Source organism: Ranitomeya imitator, chromosome 1 (genome assembly GCF_032444005.1).
Source record: "Ranitomeya imitator isolate aRanImi1 chromosome 1, aRanImi1.pri, whole genome shotgun sequence".
NCBI classification, from domain to species: domain Eukaryota; kingdom Metazoa; phylum Chordata; class Amphibia; order Anura; family Dendrobatidae; genus Ranitomeya; species Ranitomeya imitator.
Window position 1 is genome coordinate 408,078,157 of NC_091282.1, and position 20,157 is coordinate 408,098,313.

A 20,157-nucleotide genomic window follows, 5' to 3' on the forward strand; every position below is an offset into this window, starting at 1 on the left:
CTCCACACTGTATATGGGGCAGCTCAGGTACTGTAGTCCTGTACTCACAGCTGGCTCCACACTGTATATGGGGCAGCTCAGGTACTGTAGTCCTGTACTCACAGCTGGGACCACACTGTATATGGGGCAGCTCAGGTACTGTAGTCCTGTACACACAGCTGGGACCACACTGTATATGGGACAGTTTTAGGTTGTCAGTTAGGAGTAGTCAGGTACCGTTCGCACAGAAGTTTAGGAGCAGGCTACCGGTGGGAGGGCGGTGTCGCCATGCCTATAGTCCTGCCCTCCCGTCTATGGCATGCATGCACAGGTTTGAGCAGAGGAGTCTGGAGGGGACACAACCCGGAGCTGTGCGCACTAGAGCCACCGGCCGGTGAAGAGGCGGCTGCCGGGCAGCTGGCCAGACCGGCACAGGGAGGTGCTAGGTGCAGCCCTCGCCCAGCCACCAGCTGTGGACTTCCCGGTATAAGAGTGCCAGTCCGCGGCTCCTCAGTCTTGGCCCCCTGCAGTCTGGATGGAAAAGAAGGAGGACCTGTCCCGGCTCCGTGCCCTCTTCCTCTCCTATGACGCCAAGCGCTCCGGGCGCCTGGGCAGGGAGGACTTCTCGTCCTTGTGCGCTGAGCTCCGGGTCACTCCATCCGAGGTGGAGAACATCTTCAGGCGCCTGGACAGGGACAGGGACGGCTGCATAACCTTTGAGGATTTTGTCATGGGTTTCCGGGGGTCTCAGGGTCTGCAGGTGCCAGGAGGGACGCAGGATGTACCCACCTTTGTGCCCACGAGAAGCCACCGGTTATCTGAAGGGGAGGTCCTGGAAGAAGAGAACTTCAGCCCTGCCTGGAAGGACTTCCAACTCCGTCTGGGGGAAGAGTCCAACTACATCCCCAGGTGAGTGCCAGCTGCCGGGCACCAGGGAGGGCTGGGTGACACCGACATGCTGCTTTCCCAGACTCTGCATAGACAGATATTACTGTTGTGTGGGCAGGGAGGTCACCCACTGAGGAGAGCACTGCCTTTATATAGGGTACTGGTGATTTTCTGCCATCTTGACCAGCCATGGTAATGTGTTCCATCTGTTAGTAAGTACATTGGGCATAATTACAATTGTTTGGTGTTCTTAGATGCCATCATGGGATCAGACATGTCAGATTGGCAGTGTTTGAGCTTTCTTTGGATCATTACTTCTACTTATGAGCCCTCCATAAGGACCTGTTCATACATGGCGGGTTTGTTGCAGCCTTATAGACAATGACTGGAGCAGTGGTGGGCAGACTAGACCTCCATTCTGGTGGGACTCTTCTTTTTGCCCCCACTGTCCAGCCTTCTCCATCTTCTTACCATATGAACCAGTCAGTTGGGTTAGTACCAGTAGTCGCCCTAATTCACCTTGATAGCCATGACTCCGCACCGCGGGCAGGTGGGACTTGTGGTGCTCCAGCTCTCCACCTCCGCAATAGGCCGCAGGCATCTAATCCAGAAGGAAAGGTTTCCACGCTGCAGATCCTGTATGTGGACACACATTGTCCCCACGTCACCAGCCCCAGGGTAGTCGCAGAGCGGCTGTGCGCCGGGCGTGTGTGACTGAGCACTGACACCAATGCACAAGGATCACAGTACTAATCCACCTGCTAAAGTCATGGGGACAGAAATGTAACACTTCTTTGTAAATCAGATCATTTACAACTAGGTGAAAACATTCATAAAAATAAACACATCAGCTCTGCGTACATAGAGAATACAGAGAAAATACCGCCGCCCCTATTATAGACGGCCAAACATGGATATATGGCGGAATATAGTACATTATATGGGTGTAGGCATTAGGACAGCCCTCAGTCACTGAATTCAGGTTTCTCATATGGTCCCATTGCCAGAGATGTATAAAACCCAGCCCCTCGCCATGTAGTCAGCCTCTACAGACATTTGTGAAAGAATGGCTGGTACTACAGACCACCGATACCAGGGTGGTCCTGTAGGGTGTCACCACTGTATAGCAAGTGAGTTCGTGAAGCGTCTTCATTCTTAAATATTCGGGCTTGGTGGATGCCAGGAGAAGGTTGCCTGCCTGAGTGCCTTGTGCCAGCTCTAATGTTTGGTGGGGGTATGATGCCAAGGGGCTGTTTTTCATGGGTTCAAACACCATTGGGGTGGACTAGAAGGGAGATTGTGAGCCGGACCCTCTAGTCCAGCATCGGTGTGTGACCTCACAGATGTTCTTCTGGCTGAAAGGGCAAGGATCCCCACAGACACCCTCCAGAGTCTTGCAGAAAGCCTTCCCAGAAGAGCTGAAGCTCCTATTGCTACAAAGAGGCGACTACCGTCATATTAATGCCCACGCATTGCCCTGATTCTGAATCCACTCTGTCTTTCTCGTTCCGTTCCAGGAAACAGTCTAGTTAGTTATTGTTGATGAGACGTCAACGTTCCTGCCCACGTCCACTTTAGACTTGTAAGAGTGGTCAGGGGGGTTACTCAGTGGATGCGGCATCATGGGAGCAGGACAACAACGTTAACGGAAGTGCAGGATCTGTCACACAATGGAAACCAGCGGTGCCCAATGGACGATATATCAGGTTTTCATAATTTTACCAGCCACAATATCACAGTATTGTCCAGTAATTTTGGCTGGATCTGTGACGGAGCCCAACACAGCCTTTTTGAACTTGAAGTTTTGCTATATATGGATGATAATGTGTGCAAAAACTGTAAAGCGTTGCGGAATATGTTGGCGCTATGTAAATAAGAGATTATTATTATATAATTTGTTCAAAGCCAAAATCTTAAATTTAATCAGACCTAGTGAAGCTAGTGTACTTACTTTGTAAAGCCAAATCAGGTTACCTGTATTAACCTATTTGGAAGTTTTCCCCTCTGATAATACAATGAACATTTTGTGAGTCCAGTCTGAACTAGAGATTGAGTAAAATAATGTTCAGTCTGACATCAGGATTAGGTGCCATTCTGACATGACTTTTACATACGCCAGTCTCACCGGGTCTAAGAAATCTGTACTCCTTAACATTGAAATTGTAACACCAAGAAGGAAAAGTCATGGAATAATATAAATCAATAAGACATGTTAAAAATATGCAAATGATGAAAAATGGAAACAAATTTTTCAAAACATCCCGATTTATTCAGTACTGAATATGAGCGCCACATGCAGAAATGCACGCACTTACACAGCTTGGCTGCTATCAATGGGATTGTTAATGATTGTCTGAGAAATGTTCTCCCACTCTGAATGCACTTGGACACACAACTCATCAAGATCTGCTGCAGGCAGCTCCCAATTGTTGATCAATGACGTCCAACAGATGCTTGATGGGTGACATGTCTGGAGCTGCTGCAGACCATTGTAGCAGGTTTTGGCCATGCAGATAACTCACAGTAAAACGAGCAACATGTGGCCTGGCAGTGGGAGCTGTGTTGAACAAACTCCTAAAAGAGTCTGACATATCTCTTTACTTTTGGGCATTTTGCAGATGCCTTACTAATAGGGTTGAGCGAAACAGATCGGCACTTTTCAAAAGTCGCCGACTTTTAGCAAAGTCGGGTTTCGTGAAACCCGACCCGATCCCACTCTGGGATCGAGTCGGTGGTCGGCGATCTGTACTCCAAAGTCGGGTTTCGTTTTTTATATACATATATATATATATATTTACTTCAGCGCGATAATGTTGAAAAGCCGGTAATTCAATTGCCGGCTTTTCATTTCTCCTGCCTAAACCCGACATGATATGAGACATGGTTTACATACAGTAAACCATGTCATATCCCCCTTTTTTTGCATATTACACACTACTAATGTTAGTAGTGTGTATGTGCAAAATTTCGGCGCTCTAGCTATTAAATTTAAGGGTTAAATCGCGGAAAAAATTGGCGAATGAAGGGAATGTAGGTCAATGACCTATAGTTACCTTCATTCGCGTGATGCGCCCCCTGCTGGATGTCCTCATATGACCTCGAGCCTGGGAACTTTTCCCACGCTCGAGGGACATCCAGCAGGGGGCGCATCACCGCGAATGAGGGTAACTACAGGTCATTGACCTACATTACCTTCATTCGCTGGGGTTTACAGCCACGAGCACAGCTGCATTAGCAGAGCTCCTGGCTGTAAAATATTTTAACCCCTTCAGATGGATTTACAGCGTGGGACGTGACAGATCATCGGAAGGTATGTATATTGTTGGTTTATTATTTTTAATTTGTTACAGAACGAGGGTCTTCAGGTGGATTGAGCGAGCAATAAAATATTAAAACAACCTGTGTGTTTATTTCATTAAAATACTTTTTAATAATGTGTGTGTTTTTTTAACCCTTTCATACAATTGGATTAATAATGGATAGGTGTCAGAATTGACGCCTCTCCATTATTAATCTGGCTTAATGTCACCTTACAATAGCAAGGTGGCATTAACCCTTCATTACCCCATATCCCACGGCTACACGGGAATGGGAAGAGAGTGGCCAAATGCCAGAATAGGCGCATCTTACAGATGTGCCTTTTCTGGGGTGGCTGGGGGCAGATGTTTTTAGCCAGGGATGGGGGGGGGGGGGGCAATAACCATGGACCCTCTCCAGGCTATTAATATCTGCCCTCAGTCACTGGCTTTACTACTCTGGTGGAGAAAATTGCGCGGGAGCCCACGCCAATTTTTTCCACAATTTAACCCTTAAATTTAATAGAGCGCCGAAATTTTGCACATACACGCTACTAACATTAGTAGTGTGGAATATGCCAAAAAAGGGGGATATGACATGGTTTACTGTATGTAAACCATGTCTCATATCATGTCGGGTTTAGGCAGGAGAAATGAAAAGCCGGCAATTGAATTACCGGATTTTCTAATATATCGCGCTGAAGCAAATATAAAAATAGAAAATTTCCCATTGACTTTGCATTGGGTTTCGTGTTTCGGCCGATCCCCGACCCCGACTTTTCAATAAGATCGGCCGATTTCACTCGGCCGGTTTTGTGAAACCCGACTCGATCTCAAAAAATGAAAAGTCGCTCAACCCTACTTACTAATGCTGAGCCAAAGTACACAACAGATTCATATGCGCCGCTGCATAGGAGCTTACAGTGATAATAATTAAGAAGGTATGCAAGTATTATCTAGGAGATGTAGAAATCCGATTAGTCAATGCCTGATCCTTTAACAAATCCGACAACGTGACCATTGCTATTAGGTCTTTGGTATTGTGAAAGAGTTAATTTGCATACTTTTCCCCCATGGCTCATTGCCTGTAAGGGTACTGTCACACAGTGGCATTTTGATCGCTACGACGGCACGATTTGTGACGTTCCAGCGATATATCCGTGACGTTCCAGCGATCTCGCTGTGTCTGACACGCTCCTGCGATCAGGGACCCCGCTGAGAATCGTGCGTCGTAGCAGATCGTTTGAAACTTTCTTTCGTCGTCTAGTGTCCCGCTGTGTCGGCATGATCGCATGGTGTAACAAAGGTGTGCACGATATTGTATACGATGTGCGCATAGTAACCAACGGCTTCTACATCGCACATATGTCATGAAATTATCGCTCCAGCGTCGTACATTGCAAAGTGTGACAGCAGTCTACGACGCTGGAGCGATATTGTTACGATGCTGGAGCGTCACGGATCGTGCCGTCGTAGCGATCAAAATGCCACTGTGTGACGGTACCCTAAGAGTCAGGCATTTAGATAGACTATGTTCCCACAATGAGTTTTTGGTGAATTTTTTTACCAGCCAGCTGATTTTCCCATGCTCAAGAGTTCATATGAGTTGAGGCTTTGAGAGAGTGCAGCTTCAGTGATGTCTACATTTATGAGAGGCCTGTGATCGCCTCTTATCTGACGGAATCTATGCCTCCTCTTTTGATTATCTGTAGTGGCACCGGTATCCCGCCAGTCCGGCTAAGAGGAGCCATGGATGCCATCATGCAAGAGGCGGTTCACGGTGCCATGTGTAAAAAATCGTAGCATTCAGTACTTTGACCTGTATTTTGTACCTGATTCATTCATTATAAGTCAATTTGTGCTCAAACAATGGATCACATATGGGTTACCATCTGTATGCCATGTCTTTTTCATGGATTTGTTGCAAATTATTAACAGAGAAAACTACATTTGGCCTTTTATCATAATTTAAAATGCTGGTGTATAACATGGGTGTCATACAGTATATAAGCAAAACAGTGATATACAGATGACATATGTTGGATTTTTTTATTAAGCGAAAGACAGATGATTTTACATGCGTTCGTCTGAACCCGGCCTGTGCTGGACATGATCATAGACAGGTTTTCCGCCTCTCCATGTACTGTTCCATTCACGAATGTCAAGCATGATTCTGGAAATGTTGAGGAAGTCACACCAGAATGATGTGAAACTGTTCGTTATATAATGATTAGGATTTACGTAGACAAAACTGAAAACCCCATTTTGATAAATCCACACCCCATAAAATCTATTTCATGGTGAGGATTAAGAAATAAGCTTGGTAACAGTAGTTTCTTGCTTGTGTATTGGTAACTTCCATTATATTCACTTGGAAGCATAGCTGATTTAGGGAGATTACTGCATCAGTCCTTCTGTTATCATGTGCTTTCCCCTAGAGGGGTGTATTTGGTAAATTACCACATATATACTATGATTCAGTGAAATGCTTTGGTTGAGCACTGATATGTGCAGTCCCAGTATTTCCACTATTAATAATAATTTTTATTTCTATGGTGCCAACATATTCCACAGCACTTTACAATTAAGATGGCACTCGTACCAAACAAGAGGAGACATTACAAAGTAGCAAATGATTCAAAAATTTCTAAGAGGAGTGAGGGTCCTTCTCACAAGCTTATAATCTATGAGGAAATAGGGGAGACACAAAAGGCAACACTAAAGTGCATTCATCAGTTAGTATTTGTAAGTGTTCAGATAGAAAGTGCTACTGAGTGCATGGAGCATGTAGCAACAGATTATAGGAATCCGATTCTGAGAAAAATTTAGGAAGGGATTACAGGGAATAATTAGATTAATGAGGTGAAGTGATAGTCCAGTGTAAAGAAATGCGTCTTTAGAGCACACTTGAAACTGTAGATACTGGACATTAACTGGAATGCCTTGGGTAGTTCATTCTAGAAAACTAGTGCAGCACAAGAGAAGTCCTGAGCTGGGAATAGGAGATTCGGATTGTAGAGGATTGGGGTCTTAATATAATTGGTGGAACGAAGAGCACGGTCAGGGTGGTAGACAGAGAAAAGGTAGGACATGTAGTGTGGTGCCCAAATGTGGAAAGCTTTAGGCTACTTTCACACTAGCTTTAACTGCAATCCGTCACAATGCGTCGTTTTGCCGAAAAAACTCATCCTGCAAAAGTGCTTGCAGGATGCGTTTTTTCCCCATAGACTTGTATTGGCGACGCATTGCGACGGATTGCCACACGTCGCATCCGTCGTGCGACGGATGCGTCGTGCTCTGGCGGACCGTCGGCACAAAAAAACTCTACATGTAACGTTTCTTGCAGCCGACGGACCGATTTTTCCGACCGCGCATGCACGGCCGGAACTCCTCCCCCACCTACCCGCACCTCACAATGGGGCAGCGGATGCGATGAAAATCTGCATCCGCTGCACCCGTTGTGCGGCGCTAACAACGCTAGCGTCGGTAACCTTGGCCCGACGCACTGCGACGGGCCGAGCCCGACGCTAGTGTGAAAGAAGCCTAATTGGTGAGAATGATAATTTTATATTGTACTTTGTAGCAGATGGGCAACCAGTTCAATAACTGAGACAGAGAGGAGGCAATGGTGTAGTGGCTGGACAGAAATATGGTCCTGTATTCTGCATTCAGGATGGATTGGAGAGGAGTTTATCAAATAAACTAAGCGTGAATCTGCTATGTTGCTATTTTTAACTATTGACAGACTTTTTTTTTACCTTTTTTTCTATTACATGCCTTTAATGGTGATGGTGAAATGGAATGTTACATTTTGGAACTAACGCCATATATTTCTTTTAATATGTGAGTAAATATTTCAATGTGAATGGGTTTCTCAACTTTTTCCTGAAAGATATCAGGGGAAAGAAGCATAGTTCAAATTCAAGTGTCAACCCTTTCCTGTTCTAGGGTAAGATAGGCCATCCCCGTAGGTGTCTAGCTGCTGCTCACCCTCTTCTTCCACAGAGCTAAAGCACACTTAGCTGAACAAAGTGTTTATGTGTATCGGGTGGGGATGGAGCGTTGGAGGAGGTAGCTGTTGGCTTTCGCAACAACTGTCTAGTGTGGTTGTCCATTCTAGCCCCAAGTTGTGTATATTCACCATGAGTCTTACTAGGTTTGTACATTATGATGGATACATATACTGTACGTTATCATATGGGTACTAATGATGTACCCATGTAAGCGGCCAGAGCGGGAGTGATAACATTGGTCCCCACTAATTACCCTTCAGTTGCTAACGTCAATCATCAGCAAAACATCTAATTGGTTAGACAGAAGGAGAGGGTTCAGCCCAAATATTCATAATCCCATTATCAGGAAGTGATACATTGTCATGGAAGTCAGGGGCCTAACCTTGGCCTCAAGATTTCCAGCCTATTGCTCCTATTAGACTTGCCAGAGGCATGGTCCAATAACATGGCTTTTCGGCTAAGGCTAAATTGACATGTCAGGTTTTTTCCTTTACACAAAAAAAATACTAACTAATTTTCATCGTACTGCTGTATCTAACGTTAATCTGTTTTTGGTCCAAATGCTATCCATTTTCCTAGTGTGAATTTGTCAGGGAAGATTGGATAGCATATGAATGCAACATATTGCAAATTGCACCATATCATTATTTAACAAAAACTAGGCCCAAATGCAGAAGCAGTGTGTGAAAAAATTAGTACACCCTCACTGCTTCCCTATGAATTACAAGGGTAAGTAGCAGCTAAGTGCTGGAAAACAAAAACTTTTGATTAATTGTTCATCTGCATGTGTGACCACAGCTATAAACGTAGACATTTTGGGAGTTTGCTGGTGTGAAGTGCTCAGACATGTGTTGTTAAAACAATACCATGGAGGAAATACGGTACATCAGTAATGATCTTAGAAAAGCAATTGCTGCTTCTCATCAATCGGGGAAGAGTTATAATGCCATTTCCAAACTATTTGGAATCTGTCATTCAGTATCGAGAAGCACTATATACAAGTGGAAAGCTTTCCAAAACTGTTAACAATCTTTCTAGGAGTAGATGTATCAGAAAATTCACCCCAAGGACAGACCATGCAATGGTCAGATAAAACGCAAGAGCAACAGCTCAGACTCTAAAGGCCTAAGTTAGTATTTTACATGTTAAATATTATGACAGTACAATGAGAAAAAGACTAAACAATTGTGACTTATTTGTAAGGATGGCCAGCAGAAATCTCCTCTTTTTAAAAATAACATGGCTAAATTTTGCAAAGTTGCATCTGAACAAATCACAAGACTTCTGGATCAATGTCCTTTGGGCAGATGAGACCAAAGTAGGGATGTTTGGTCACAATGCCCTCTGTAACATTTGAAAAAAAAAAAACAAATTCATCATAGTAACACAAACATCTCATAACAAGCATGGTGTTATGCCTTATTCACATGTCCCTGGTTAAACACGTTTGTGAAACAAATGGTACCGTGTCATCAGTATTTTGCATCAGTGTACAGACCGTGTTTCCATTTTTACCATTAGCGTGTCATAAGTGTGTTCATTTATATTATCTGTGTGTCATCCGTGTCTCTGTTCTTAACATCAGTGTCAGTGTTTTTCAGGTATAGATAAATAAATAGGCCCCTACCTGTAAAATGTCCCAATCCTGGGCCTCTTCCTTTAATAATGTTCTCCATTTGAAACCTTCATGGAATAATGTCATCCATCCTGGGCCTCTTCCTATAATAGTATCTCCCATCCTGGCCCATTCCTGTTATAATGTCCTCCATCCTAGGCCACTTCATGTAATAATGTCCTCCATCCCAAACCGATTTTGTAATAATGTCCTCCATTTCGGGTCACTTCCTTTAACAATGTACCCAACCTTCCTTTAATAGTGTCCTCCAACCTGAGCCCCCTCCTTTAATAATGTCTCCCATTTTGGCCTGTTTGTTTAAAAATGTCATCCATCCACACCCCTTCATTAATGAATGCCCTCCTTTAATAACATCCCTCATCATGGCACCTTTATCTAATAATGTCCCCCATTCTGGCCCCTTGAATAATATTCCCCATATTGATTCTCCTCCAACCCAGATTATTATTTCTCCATATTCCCACGGCAAGCAGCATCCTTTTCCTCCCTCATAATCAGTTCACAGTGATGGGGGAGCACATGGTATGACATGGTATGCGGAGACGTGGTGCTTGTATTATCCGGAGTAAAATGGATTTGTTGTGACAAATTATGATTATTTCTTGTTTTGGTCACATGTTTTGAATAACTTGTGAAACTCCTTGAAGAGGAGCACTCAAAAAGTCTGCACAAGAATAGACTTTTGCTTGAGCGGGGATTAGTTGTTAAAAGGAATCGGTCAGTAGGATCAGCCCTCCTAAGCCGTCTATATGGGCATGCAGGTCATAGAAAACTGAATAAAATGATATCTTGATATCTGTGATCTGATGTCTTATTCCAGAGAAATCCACGTTTTTCTTAATAATCAAAGAGGGCATTACTAGTGTGAGACATGTAGATAAGTAGAGCAGACTGTCAGTTATTACATGTCTCACACTGCTAACAGCCTTTCACTTAAAATTTGCTCCGTGTCTGGCTCATAGATCTTAAAAGCTCAGTTAAATACAGAAAAAATAGATTTCTGTGGAATAAAACATTGGATGGCAGATCTCAAAATATCATTTTCTACAACTTCCTATGGCCAACATGCCCATATAGTCGGCTTAGGAGGGTTGATTATCCAGTTCCCTTAGTTTATACTAAAGCAACAAACACACTATGAAAACCTGGTGAAAACTTATCAGGGGCATTAAAGGTAATCAGTATTTTGGTTTCTTTTTCCACAGGTTTTAACTCGGGCAAATATGACTTATCTCTGTCTGATAATATTTTCACTCCCAGCAGTGTTCTGTTGGCTGATGCAACCTTCACTAAATAAGGAAGATGGAAAAACTAGCTCTGTATTGTGTTTAAGAGCAGAAACTAATCTTCGGATTTCAAAGGCAAAAATTATGACAAAAGTTGCAAATAAATTATGGTAGTACAAATTTCTTAATTGTTACTACACTATTTCATTTCCATCACTCCCTTACCATGTTCCTGAGCATGGCGAGAATACATATAATGCTATTTTTTCCCTTTGAAATGGCTGCTTCAAGGAAAATAATCTCTCAAAGGTCTTCACATTCTGCCAACAAAAGCTGTAACTGTACCATTGCGAAGAATATTTACAGTGCAAAAGCTTAGCAGAGTTGGGTTCACTCTAGTCTTTTACATTCCGCTTCTCTCTTCCAGAAAAATGAAATGTAACTTGGGATGAGCAGAACCGTGGAAGTTAAGTTCGGTACCCGAACTTGACCCAAGACCTGAACCCCATATAAATCAATGGAGACCTAAACTTTGGTGCTGTAAAATGGCTGTAAAATAGTCATAGTAAGGGTTAGGTGGCTGCAAAAGGAAACAAAATATGATTGAGAGCAGGAGAATTGCCCTACAAACAAATGTGAATAGGAAAATGACTTAAAATAACATAAAATAATCTTGAACCAGGACGCAGAGCTCCAAGAGGAGGAGTGTGTATTTTACTGTACTTGTTAATAAATAAATGAAAAAAACTATGTGGGGTCCTCCCTATTGTTAATAACTAGCAAAGGCAAAGCAGACAGCTGCAGGCTGATATTAACAGGCTGGGAAGGCCCTTGGATATTGGCCTATTCCTATCATAATAAGACCAGCTCACAGCTGTCTGCTTTCCCTTATACAAATATGGGGAACACATGTCATTTTTTAAATTCTGAATTTATTTGTTTTATACTGGTTTGAAACATTCTGACAGTTCCGGTCATCAGTGTGACACATCAGTACCACACACACGGGCGCCAGGGAAGGTGCGGTACAGTAAGCTCTGTTCCCCGGTGTCGGGTGCTGAAGATGGCTCTCATTATTCCCCCGTGCTCTGTCGGTCATCAGCGTGAACAGGGGCGAATCATGAAAGTTATATTCAAGTGATAACAATGACAGCAGGCAGCGGCTGATGGGACAATTACTCCCATCAGCCTACACCTGATGCCACTAATAACAGTAACAGCAGGAGCAGCTGATGGGAGTATTCATCACCCGCTGCCTGCGCATAAATAAATAAATTTTAAAAAATGACGTGGGTTCCCCTGTATTTTTTTTCACCAGCCAGGCAAAACTGACAGCTGGGGGCTGCAACCCTCAGCTGTCAGCGTTAGCAAGGCTGGTTATTAAGAATAGAGTGGTCCCGACACCGTTTTTTTTAAATTATTGAAATAAATAATTTAAAAAAACAGCATGGTGTCCCCCGCCGTTTTAGACAACCAGCCTTGCTAAAGCTGACAGCCGGGGGCTGGTATTCTCAGGTTGATAAGGGACCATAGATATTGACCTCAGCCTAAAAATAGCAGGACTAATACATAGAAAGCGCAGAAAAAGAATATATTAGCACCAATTCATCAAAGATTTTATGCCAAAAAAACTGTTGTAAAAGAATTTATACAGTTTCTATTTTTTTTCCAACAGGGAGTTGTGGAATGTTTTTGCAACTTTTGTCATTTTCACACCAATTTGAAGCAACATGGGCAGAGTTATGGGGGACGAGGGATTATCAAATTCAGCAATTCAGCATGAAGTGTTTTTTCACGGAGAGTACTCGTACCAATAGTAGCAAATGGGTCATTTCAATGTACATGATTTGTTGTCAACTATGTGGCTCTCACAAAATGTGCTCATATCGGATTATATTGGAAATTGACAAAATTTGCACTCGGGTGCCGTCCTAGTGCCATCCATTTTTCATAGACTACTAGATAAGAAAAGGTTGTGAAAATTTTTGGGGGGTTTCTCATCCAATAAAATTTGTAATGAAACTTGTACCAAACTCTGATGGTAAAAAGTGACACTGAACAAACTCTGATAGACAAATACTAATGTAGCTTGGACTGCTTTTCTTGAATGTGAAAATATTGACTTCTGAATGAGACTTATAAGATCTTCTTGGTTTTGTAAAGATCCACTGAAGATGTGTATGAGGCCTCTAGATAGTTGATTGCCTTCACTTGGTAAAGGAAACATAATTTTAATAAGTTAGAGTTTTAGTACTTTTGCCAGATGTGGACTCTGCACCATAACACTCCAATTCCAGTTTGGCCCCCTTTTGTAACTACAGTCTTGAGAAAAGTTCACCCTCTTTGAAGTCCTTGGAACTGTTTAAAATTAGGTAAATGCAACCTCAGATGAACAACATCACATGGCAAATAACACCGTTATTAATTTTCTTTAGCAAAAACTAGGCCGAAATGCAGAAGCAGTGTATGAAAAATTGAGTACACCTTTACTGATTCCATAGGAATTACAAGGATAAGTAGCAGTAAAGTGCTGCTATTTATATGGCCTTGATTAATTGTTCTTTAGCAAATGTAACCACCCCTTAAAAAGGAAGAAGTTTTATTAGTTTGCTGCTTTGGAGCATACAGTCAGGTGTCAACACAATGCCAAGTAGGAAATACGTCAGCAATGATGTAAAGCTGCATTTACACTGCAAGATAATCATGAGCGAGCGTTGCTACATAATGCTTGTTTCACAATTATCTTGCCTCGTAAACTGCCTACCATTCACCTAATCGCGTGAAATGACCATTTGTGTAGCACAAAAAAATACCTAATTCAAATCTGATTGCTAAAAGTTTACCGATCGGTGGATGTTTCGTGCCACCGGCCCAGCCATGCAAACAGACCTTTTGAGAAGCCGTTGTTGCTGTCCATCAATCTAGGAAGTGTAATAATGCCTTTTCTAAATAATTTGTAGTCCATCTTTCTACAGTGAGAATGATTATTCATCATAAGTGGAAAACATTCAAGACAGTTGACAATTTTCTCAATCTTCCCAGCAGTGTTATTGACAGTCAACTCGGGAAGATCTGGCAGACAGCGCCACAATTTCGGTTACCTCATTAACTTCTGCAGTACAACCCATACTACTATCAGCGTTTGTCTATGGAGATTACATGGTTGTGTGTTTGATCTTATGCTCCTATTTGTGGGAAGTGTGGCTGAGACAGATAAACTCAATAACTTTGAGCAAATTGATACTTATGGCCCGGGTGCACCAACCACATCAGTACTCTAAGGCCACTGGACTGGAGCACTGTGAACTTCCTCCTACTATAGTAGGCCACCACAACACTGTAATAGACTGCGCCACAGTGTAATGACGTCATGAAGGATTCAGAAGGAATGTCAGGGATCTCACAGGTAGGAAGTTTCCATAGCTCTGGTCTTGTGGCCATGGATTACCATCATGGCTGGACCGGAGTCCTACAAACCATTTTGATAAACTCTAATCCTTACATAGCTGTAGTCCGTTGAGAGGCTTTGTTATGTAACTGTGGCCTGTAATATTAGATGGGTATGGTTCCTGTTCACAGGCATCTTCACAGATGATTGCAATAAGCACTTTAGCAGCAGCCCTATAGTTCCAGGGCAATTACAGTAACCTGATAACACACAATCATGTTTAGTACTTGATAACGCAATATGACGTAAGTGCCATGTGATTCTTGCACAGGAGCCAAAGCACATAATGACATTGCGGTGACAGTAAATCGGCAATCCTTACTATTTTATGTGTTGGTTTGAGTTCAGTTTTGCACATCAGATTACAATTGCTTATTGATTTCAGTGGTAAAATAAAGACAAAAAGGAAATAAGTCCCAGGTTCTCCTATTAGAGTAATAGCTGTCCCTAGTACAAGTACTAGAGATAGTAATAGTTTAGCGTAGAGGAGGACCTCTTTGGCTTTGAGAACCGCATCGATTTAATGTGATTCCATTAGGCTTTGACATAATTTGTAATCTAGACCAACAAGGAGAAACCCTATTAAAATATAACCTTTATTCGGTAAATCCTAAAATTGTTCAATCAAAACAAGACAAAAATGGTAAATACGGTTCATATGCAAACAAGTGAACCAGTGCACGATCCTAGAGCTGTATACATAGGCCTATACATATCGGCATGCTCTCTCTCTATTGCTTCCTACTGCATGCCTTCCTATCTGCGGAGGTTGGCAGCCTGCAATCAGGCTCTAATACCTAATGATATGATGCATATACTGTAAGAGGGAGCAGTCTAAGCATGTGTCCTCCCTATATACGGTACAAGATAGAAGACAAGTAAACCAGTCATGTTACTCATCCTTGGATGGATGTGTTCCCTCCGCATCTAGACGTGTTTCCCCACCGGATGTGAGTTCATCAGATCTGAAGTGTGACACTACAAACTGTCTCTGATCAGGGAATTCTGCTCCTGTGCTGTCTTTCTGAGCACCCCCCCATCAATAATGATTGGGCAGAGCGTTGCTACTGAAATGCCGTGCCCGATCGCTAAAAGCACAGAGCAGCTTCGTACAGTACTGCAACGCTGGCTTCCATCGGAGGTATGTTGTGATTTGGGAATATATGATGGCGTAAACCTCTGACAGAAGACTCCAACATATGCCACTGTATAAGTCTCAATATGGAATATCTAGAAAGCTACTATGCTATTCCATAGAGTATAAAAATGGAAGGTATATATACAAATAGATCCCCAACGCATGCTTTTAGGATGCTCAATTACTCTATGTGAGGTCCCTAACTGCTTCCATAACTGTTACACAGGCTCAGAGGTAACATTGATGCTAATTCCTATATTTCCTATATTTCTGTTTATGGGAGGTGGATGAATTTTTATCTTGGGGCTTGTGCGCCCTACCATTAAAGTAGCAATAACTATGACGTAAGCACTAAGTAAGCGCTTCAACAACTTTTAAAGTCAATACCAGACCACTAACGCATCCAGGAAAAAATAAACCACTATTTTATTGTATAATCTCTCAGTTAACAAAGACTCCAGCCTGGCGAATATCCCTGGATATACGACATGTAACGTAGAGTGAACTTAGAAGTTCTAATTCCATTCTCTGGCTGCAAACAAATGGTAATATGGCCAATGTATGTACCAGATATACTGTACTTATATGTTGACATCATCAATCCCTGCTTTTTCTCTTAATTATTCTGTTTAAACCCATAATATAAACAAGTCCTATGTTCACGAACTAAAAAAGGTTTAAGGATTGTCTTGCTGAATGAAAATGGCCCCAGATATGTTTAAAAATGACATTTCTATAACTTAGTATATCTGATTCATGCCACAGGCTCCTATATTCTACAGATCTATGCCAGATGAGTCCTCCCTCCTGGATTAGTCATCTCGTTCCCAGACGCACTTTCAGCTGATTATTTTTCTGAAATGAAGCAGCCATTTAGAGTAAAATATATGTGATTAGTATGTAGGAGCTGGCTTCCGATTCGGAAGCCCGTGGCTTAGACAGCATGGTCAACTGATGTCCCATCTACAATGGGACATCAATGGAGCTTTCATAAGCAAATTACTTTCAGAAGAAGCGTTCATTTCATTTTGCGTACCATTGTTAAAACAATGAAACCAAAGTAGGCAAGCATATGTGATCTGCGAGTGCACAGGATCATATGTCAAATGAACAAACAGGTGATCATTGTGATGTAGTATTGTAGCTGGAATGCCAGAACATCAGATCTGGAAATCACCACGACAGTTCCTGTAATTTAATACTTAATTGTAAGAGTAGCCGTATATATGGTAATAGAGAACATATGTGAGATACTTTTAGAAAGTCCAGCCGAATTATGATATCTGCTGTATTCTGTAATGTTTTGACACCAACTGAACTCTCCGCTCTACAGTAAGGGTATGTTTCCACGTTCAGGAAACGCTGCCAAAAACGCAGCGTCCAGATGTTACAGCATAGCGGAGGGGATTTCATGAAATCCCTTCTCCACTATGCATTAAAAGATGCATGCGGCATACCCGCAAAAACGCACATGCGGCACGTCTTTTAAGAACGCAGCATGTCCTTACATTGCAGAAACAACGCAAGGACAGCGCAGGTGACCTGCCAGTGACCTCAGGTGCAGATTTGGTCAGGATTTTACCTGCATAAAATCCTGACCAAATCCTGATGCAATCCTGAACGTGGACACATACCCTAATAGACAATGGATGAATACAATACTCCACAATGTCAGCTCGTTAGGACCTTGTGGCCACCTTGGATGCCCTAAAATGTCATTCTGCTCAATCATGAACTTACAATGCCTCTAGGAATTTACAATGGATTTAGGTTTATAATAGGTGGGAGAGTAAATTAGAGTGGTCCACAAATATACAAAGGCTTGTCCTAAGTCAAAATGACACTACAAATAAAATGGATTTCCTGGGCAAATCTTTCTTATTGGTTTCAAGATGTTACAGCTATTCTTCAAGTAACACCTTCATATATTTAGTAAAACAGAGGGCAGATTTAAAAGCCCTGCCATTTATGAATGAAGGCAGAGAAGGAGATAATCTACTCTGGTCCTCCATCCTTCCTTATGCAGGCATCCACTAATTTTACTACCATAGTCATTCGCGCTAATTACAGAGCAGTCACATGGAGTCCAGGCAATTGTCTGGTATCTTCAGCAAAGTTTCTAAGCTGTCACACATAACTAAACTATAGCTTTTCTGATCAGTTGGAAGGGTGGTCCACTACTTAGATATCCCCTTCTTAAATGCTATAGCCCCAAGTGTAAATTGAAAAAAAACCAGAACAGTTCTTTCTGAAGGAAGAAGTAAGCCACCTGCAACGCTAAAGTGACGCAACAATATCATGTGAGTGATGGCAGACATAGGCTTTACATTGCTGAAATGGTGCTTGTCTGAGGGGTGATTGTAACAGCATATGTTACAATGGTTCAGCACACGCTCATGAAAGATACAGTTGTGCTCAAAATTTTACATACCCCTGCAAAATTTTTGCTTTCTTGGCCCTTTTTTCAGAGAATATGAATGATAACACCAAACCATTTTCTTCACTCATGGTTAGTGATTAGGTGAAGCCATTTATTGTCAAACTACTGTGTTTTCTCTTTTTAAATCATAATGACTACCCAAAACATCCAAATCACCCTGATCAAAAGTTGACATACCCCGTTTCTTAATACCGTGTATTGCCCCCTCCATCATCAATGACAGCTTGAAGTCTTTTGTGGTGGTTTTGGATGAGGTTCTTTATTTTCTCAGATGATAAAGTTGCCCACTCTACTTGGCAAAAAGCCTCCAGTTTCTGTAATTTCCTGGGCTGTCTAGCATGAACTGTGTGCTTGAGATCTCCCTCGGGTGGCTCAATGATATTGAGGTCAGGAGACTGAGATGGTCACTCACTCCAGAACCTTCACTTTGTTCTTCTGTAGCCAATGACAGGTCGACTTGGCCTTGCGTTTTGGATCATTGTCATGTTGGAACGTCCAAGTCCTTCACATGCACAGCTTCTGAGCTGACGAGTGCAAATTTGCCTCCAGTAGTTGCTGTTCAATTTTCGTCTCATCACTCCAAATTACCTTGTTCCAGAAGTTTTGAGGCTTGTCTCTGTGCTGTTGTGCGTATTATAAGCAAGATACTTTGTGGCATTTGCGCAGTAATGGCTTTTTTTCTGGCAACTCGACCATGCAGCCCATTCTTCTCGAAGTGCCTCCTTATTGTGCTGTATTTCAGCTGATGTTATTTGTGGGTTTTTCTTTGCATCGAGAACAATTTTTTCACAGTTTGAACGCCGCTGATTGACATGATCAATTCCTTGGATATCTTTTTGTATCCCTTTCCTGTTTTATACAGTTCAACTACCTTTTCCAGTAGATCCATTGTCAGTTCTTTTGCTTTCACCATCACTCATAATCCAGAAACGTCAGTGGCTAGATGAAAGATGCAAGTGTCTGTCTGGATCCCAGAAATTCACTCAGCTTTTATGCACACACTGATTACAAGCAAACAGGTCACAGGTGAGGATGTTACCTTTAGTAGCCATTCAAATCCATTTACGTCAACTTCTGTGCTTGTTATTAGGCCAAAATCACCAGGGTATGTGAACTTTTGATCAGGGTCACTTGGATGTTTTGGGTTGACATTATCATTTAAAAAGAGAAACAACAGTAGTTTGGCTTCACCCAACCACTAACCATGAGTGGAGAAATGTTTTGGTGTTATCATTCATATTGTCTGAAAAAAGGCAAAGAAAGCTAAATTTCTGCCGAGGTATGTAAACTTTTGAGCACAACTGTATTCGAAGCATCAATGTATTTATCTACTGACAGGCTATGTGTACACATTCACATCTTTCTCCATTGTTTGAGTCCGTGGATGTCAGACTGCACTTGGATGACATCTGAGTGCAGTCCGATTTTGCCCATGCCCCCATGGACTTGTATGGGTGCTCGTGATCCTTATTCCAGAGGCCCTTGCATCTCGCCGTGATTTTTGTCCTCATGATGAATCAGCATGAGAAAGCAATCGCAGAACTGCACTGCCCCATAGTAGGACATTGGGCTGGGTGCTGTCCGATAAAACATTGGATAGCACTCGGCCATGATATACGCAAAAGCAAACTTGTCATTTCAGGTAACTGTTCACAATAAGCTGTCATATGTGTATACATGCAGAATAGTACTATCGCTGGCCATTATATGACCTGTACCCTGCATTTTTTTTTACCAGTCTTCTCCTATTTTAGTCTCTGTCTCTAGTTTTCAGTTGTTTCTGAGCTAGTAGAAGGAGATTGGCTGTTACAATGTTTCCAGGCTTAGATTGGCCGACAGCGGACTAGGTGAAGCCCCTTGGTGGGCCCTTGTGCAGTGGTGGGCCCTCTACTCCACCTATATGTGTAGCTGGCACAATTCACTTGATTCATTATGTCGGGACAGGGAGCAACTCATCATTCAATTGAAAAACAAACTTTATTAATATATAGAGGCAAAGGTAAATTTGTGAATAAGGTTAATGTAATATTTGAATATTGAAAAGTGGACCCCAAAGTCAATGTAACCAGTGGACCATGAGTCCGGACCTCTTG

General features: G+C 42.4%; 1 protein-coding gene across 1 annotated transcript in view; it reads left to right on the forward strand.

Moving 5' to 3' along the window:
• Positions 1 to 302: 302 nt before the first annotated feature.
• RASEF (RAS and EF-hand domain containing) overlaps positions 303 to 20,157 on the forward strand; it is an 86,512-nt gene continuing 66,657 nt past the window's right edge. Inside the window, exon 1 of the mRNA XM_069762810.1 lies at positions 303 to 888. Within this exon, the coding sequence (XP_069618911.1) occupies positions 515 to 888 (374 nt within the window). The 5' untranslated portion in view covers positions 303 to 514. The remainder of the gene's footprint in view (positions 889 to 20,157) is intronic.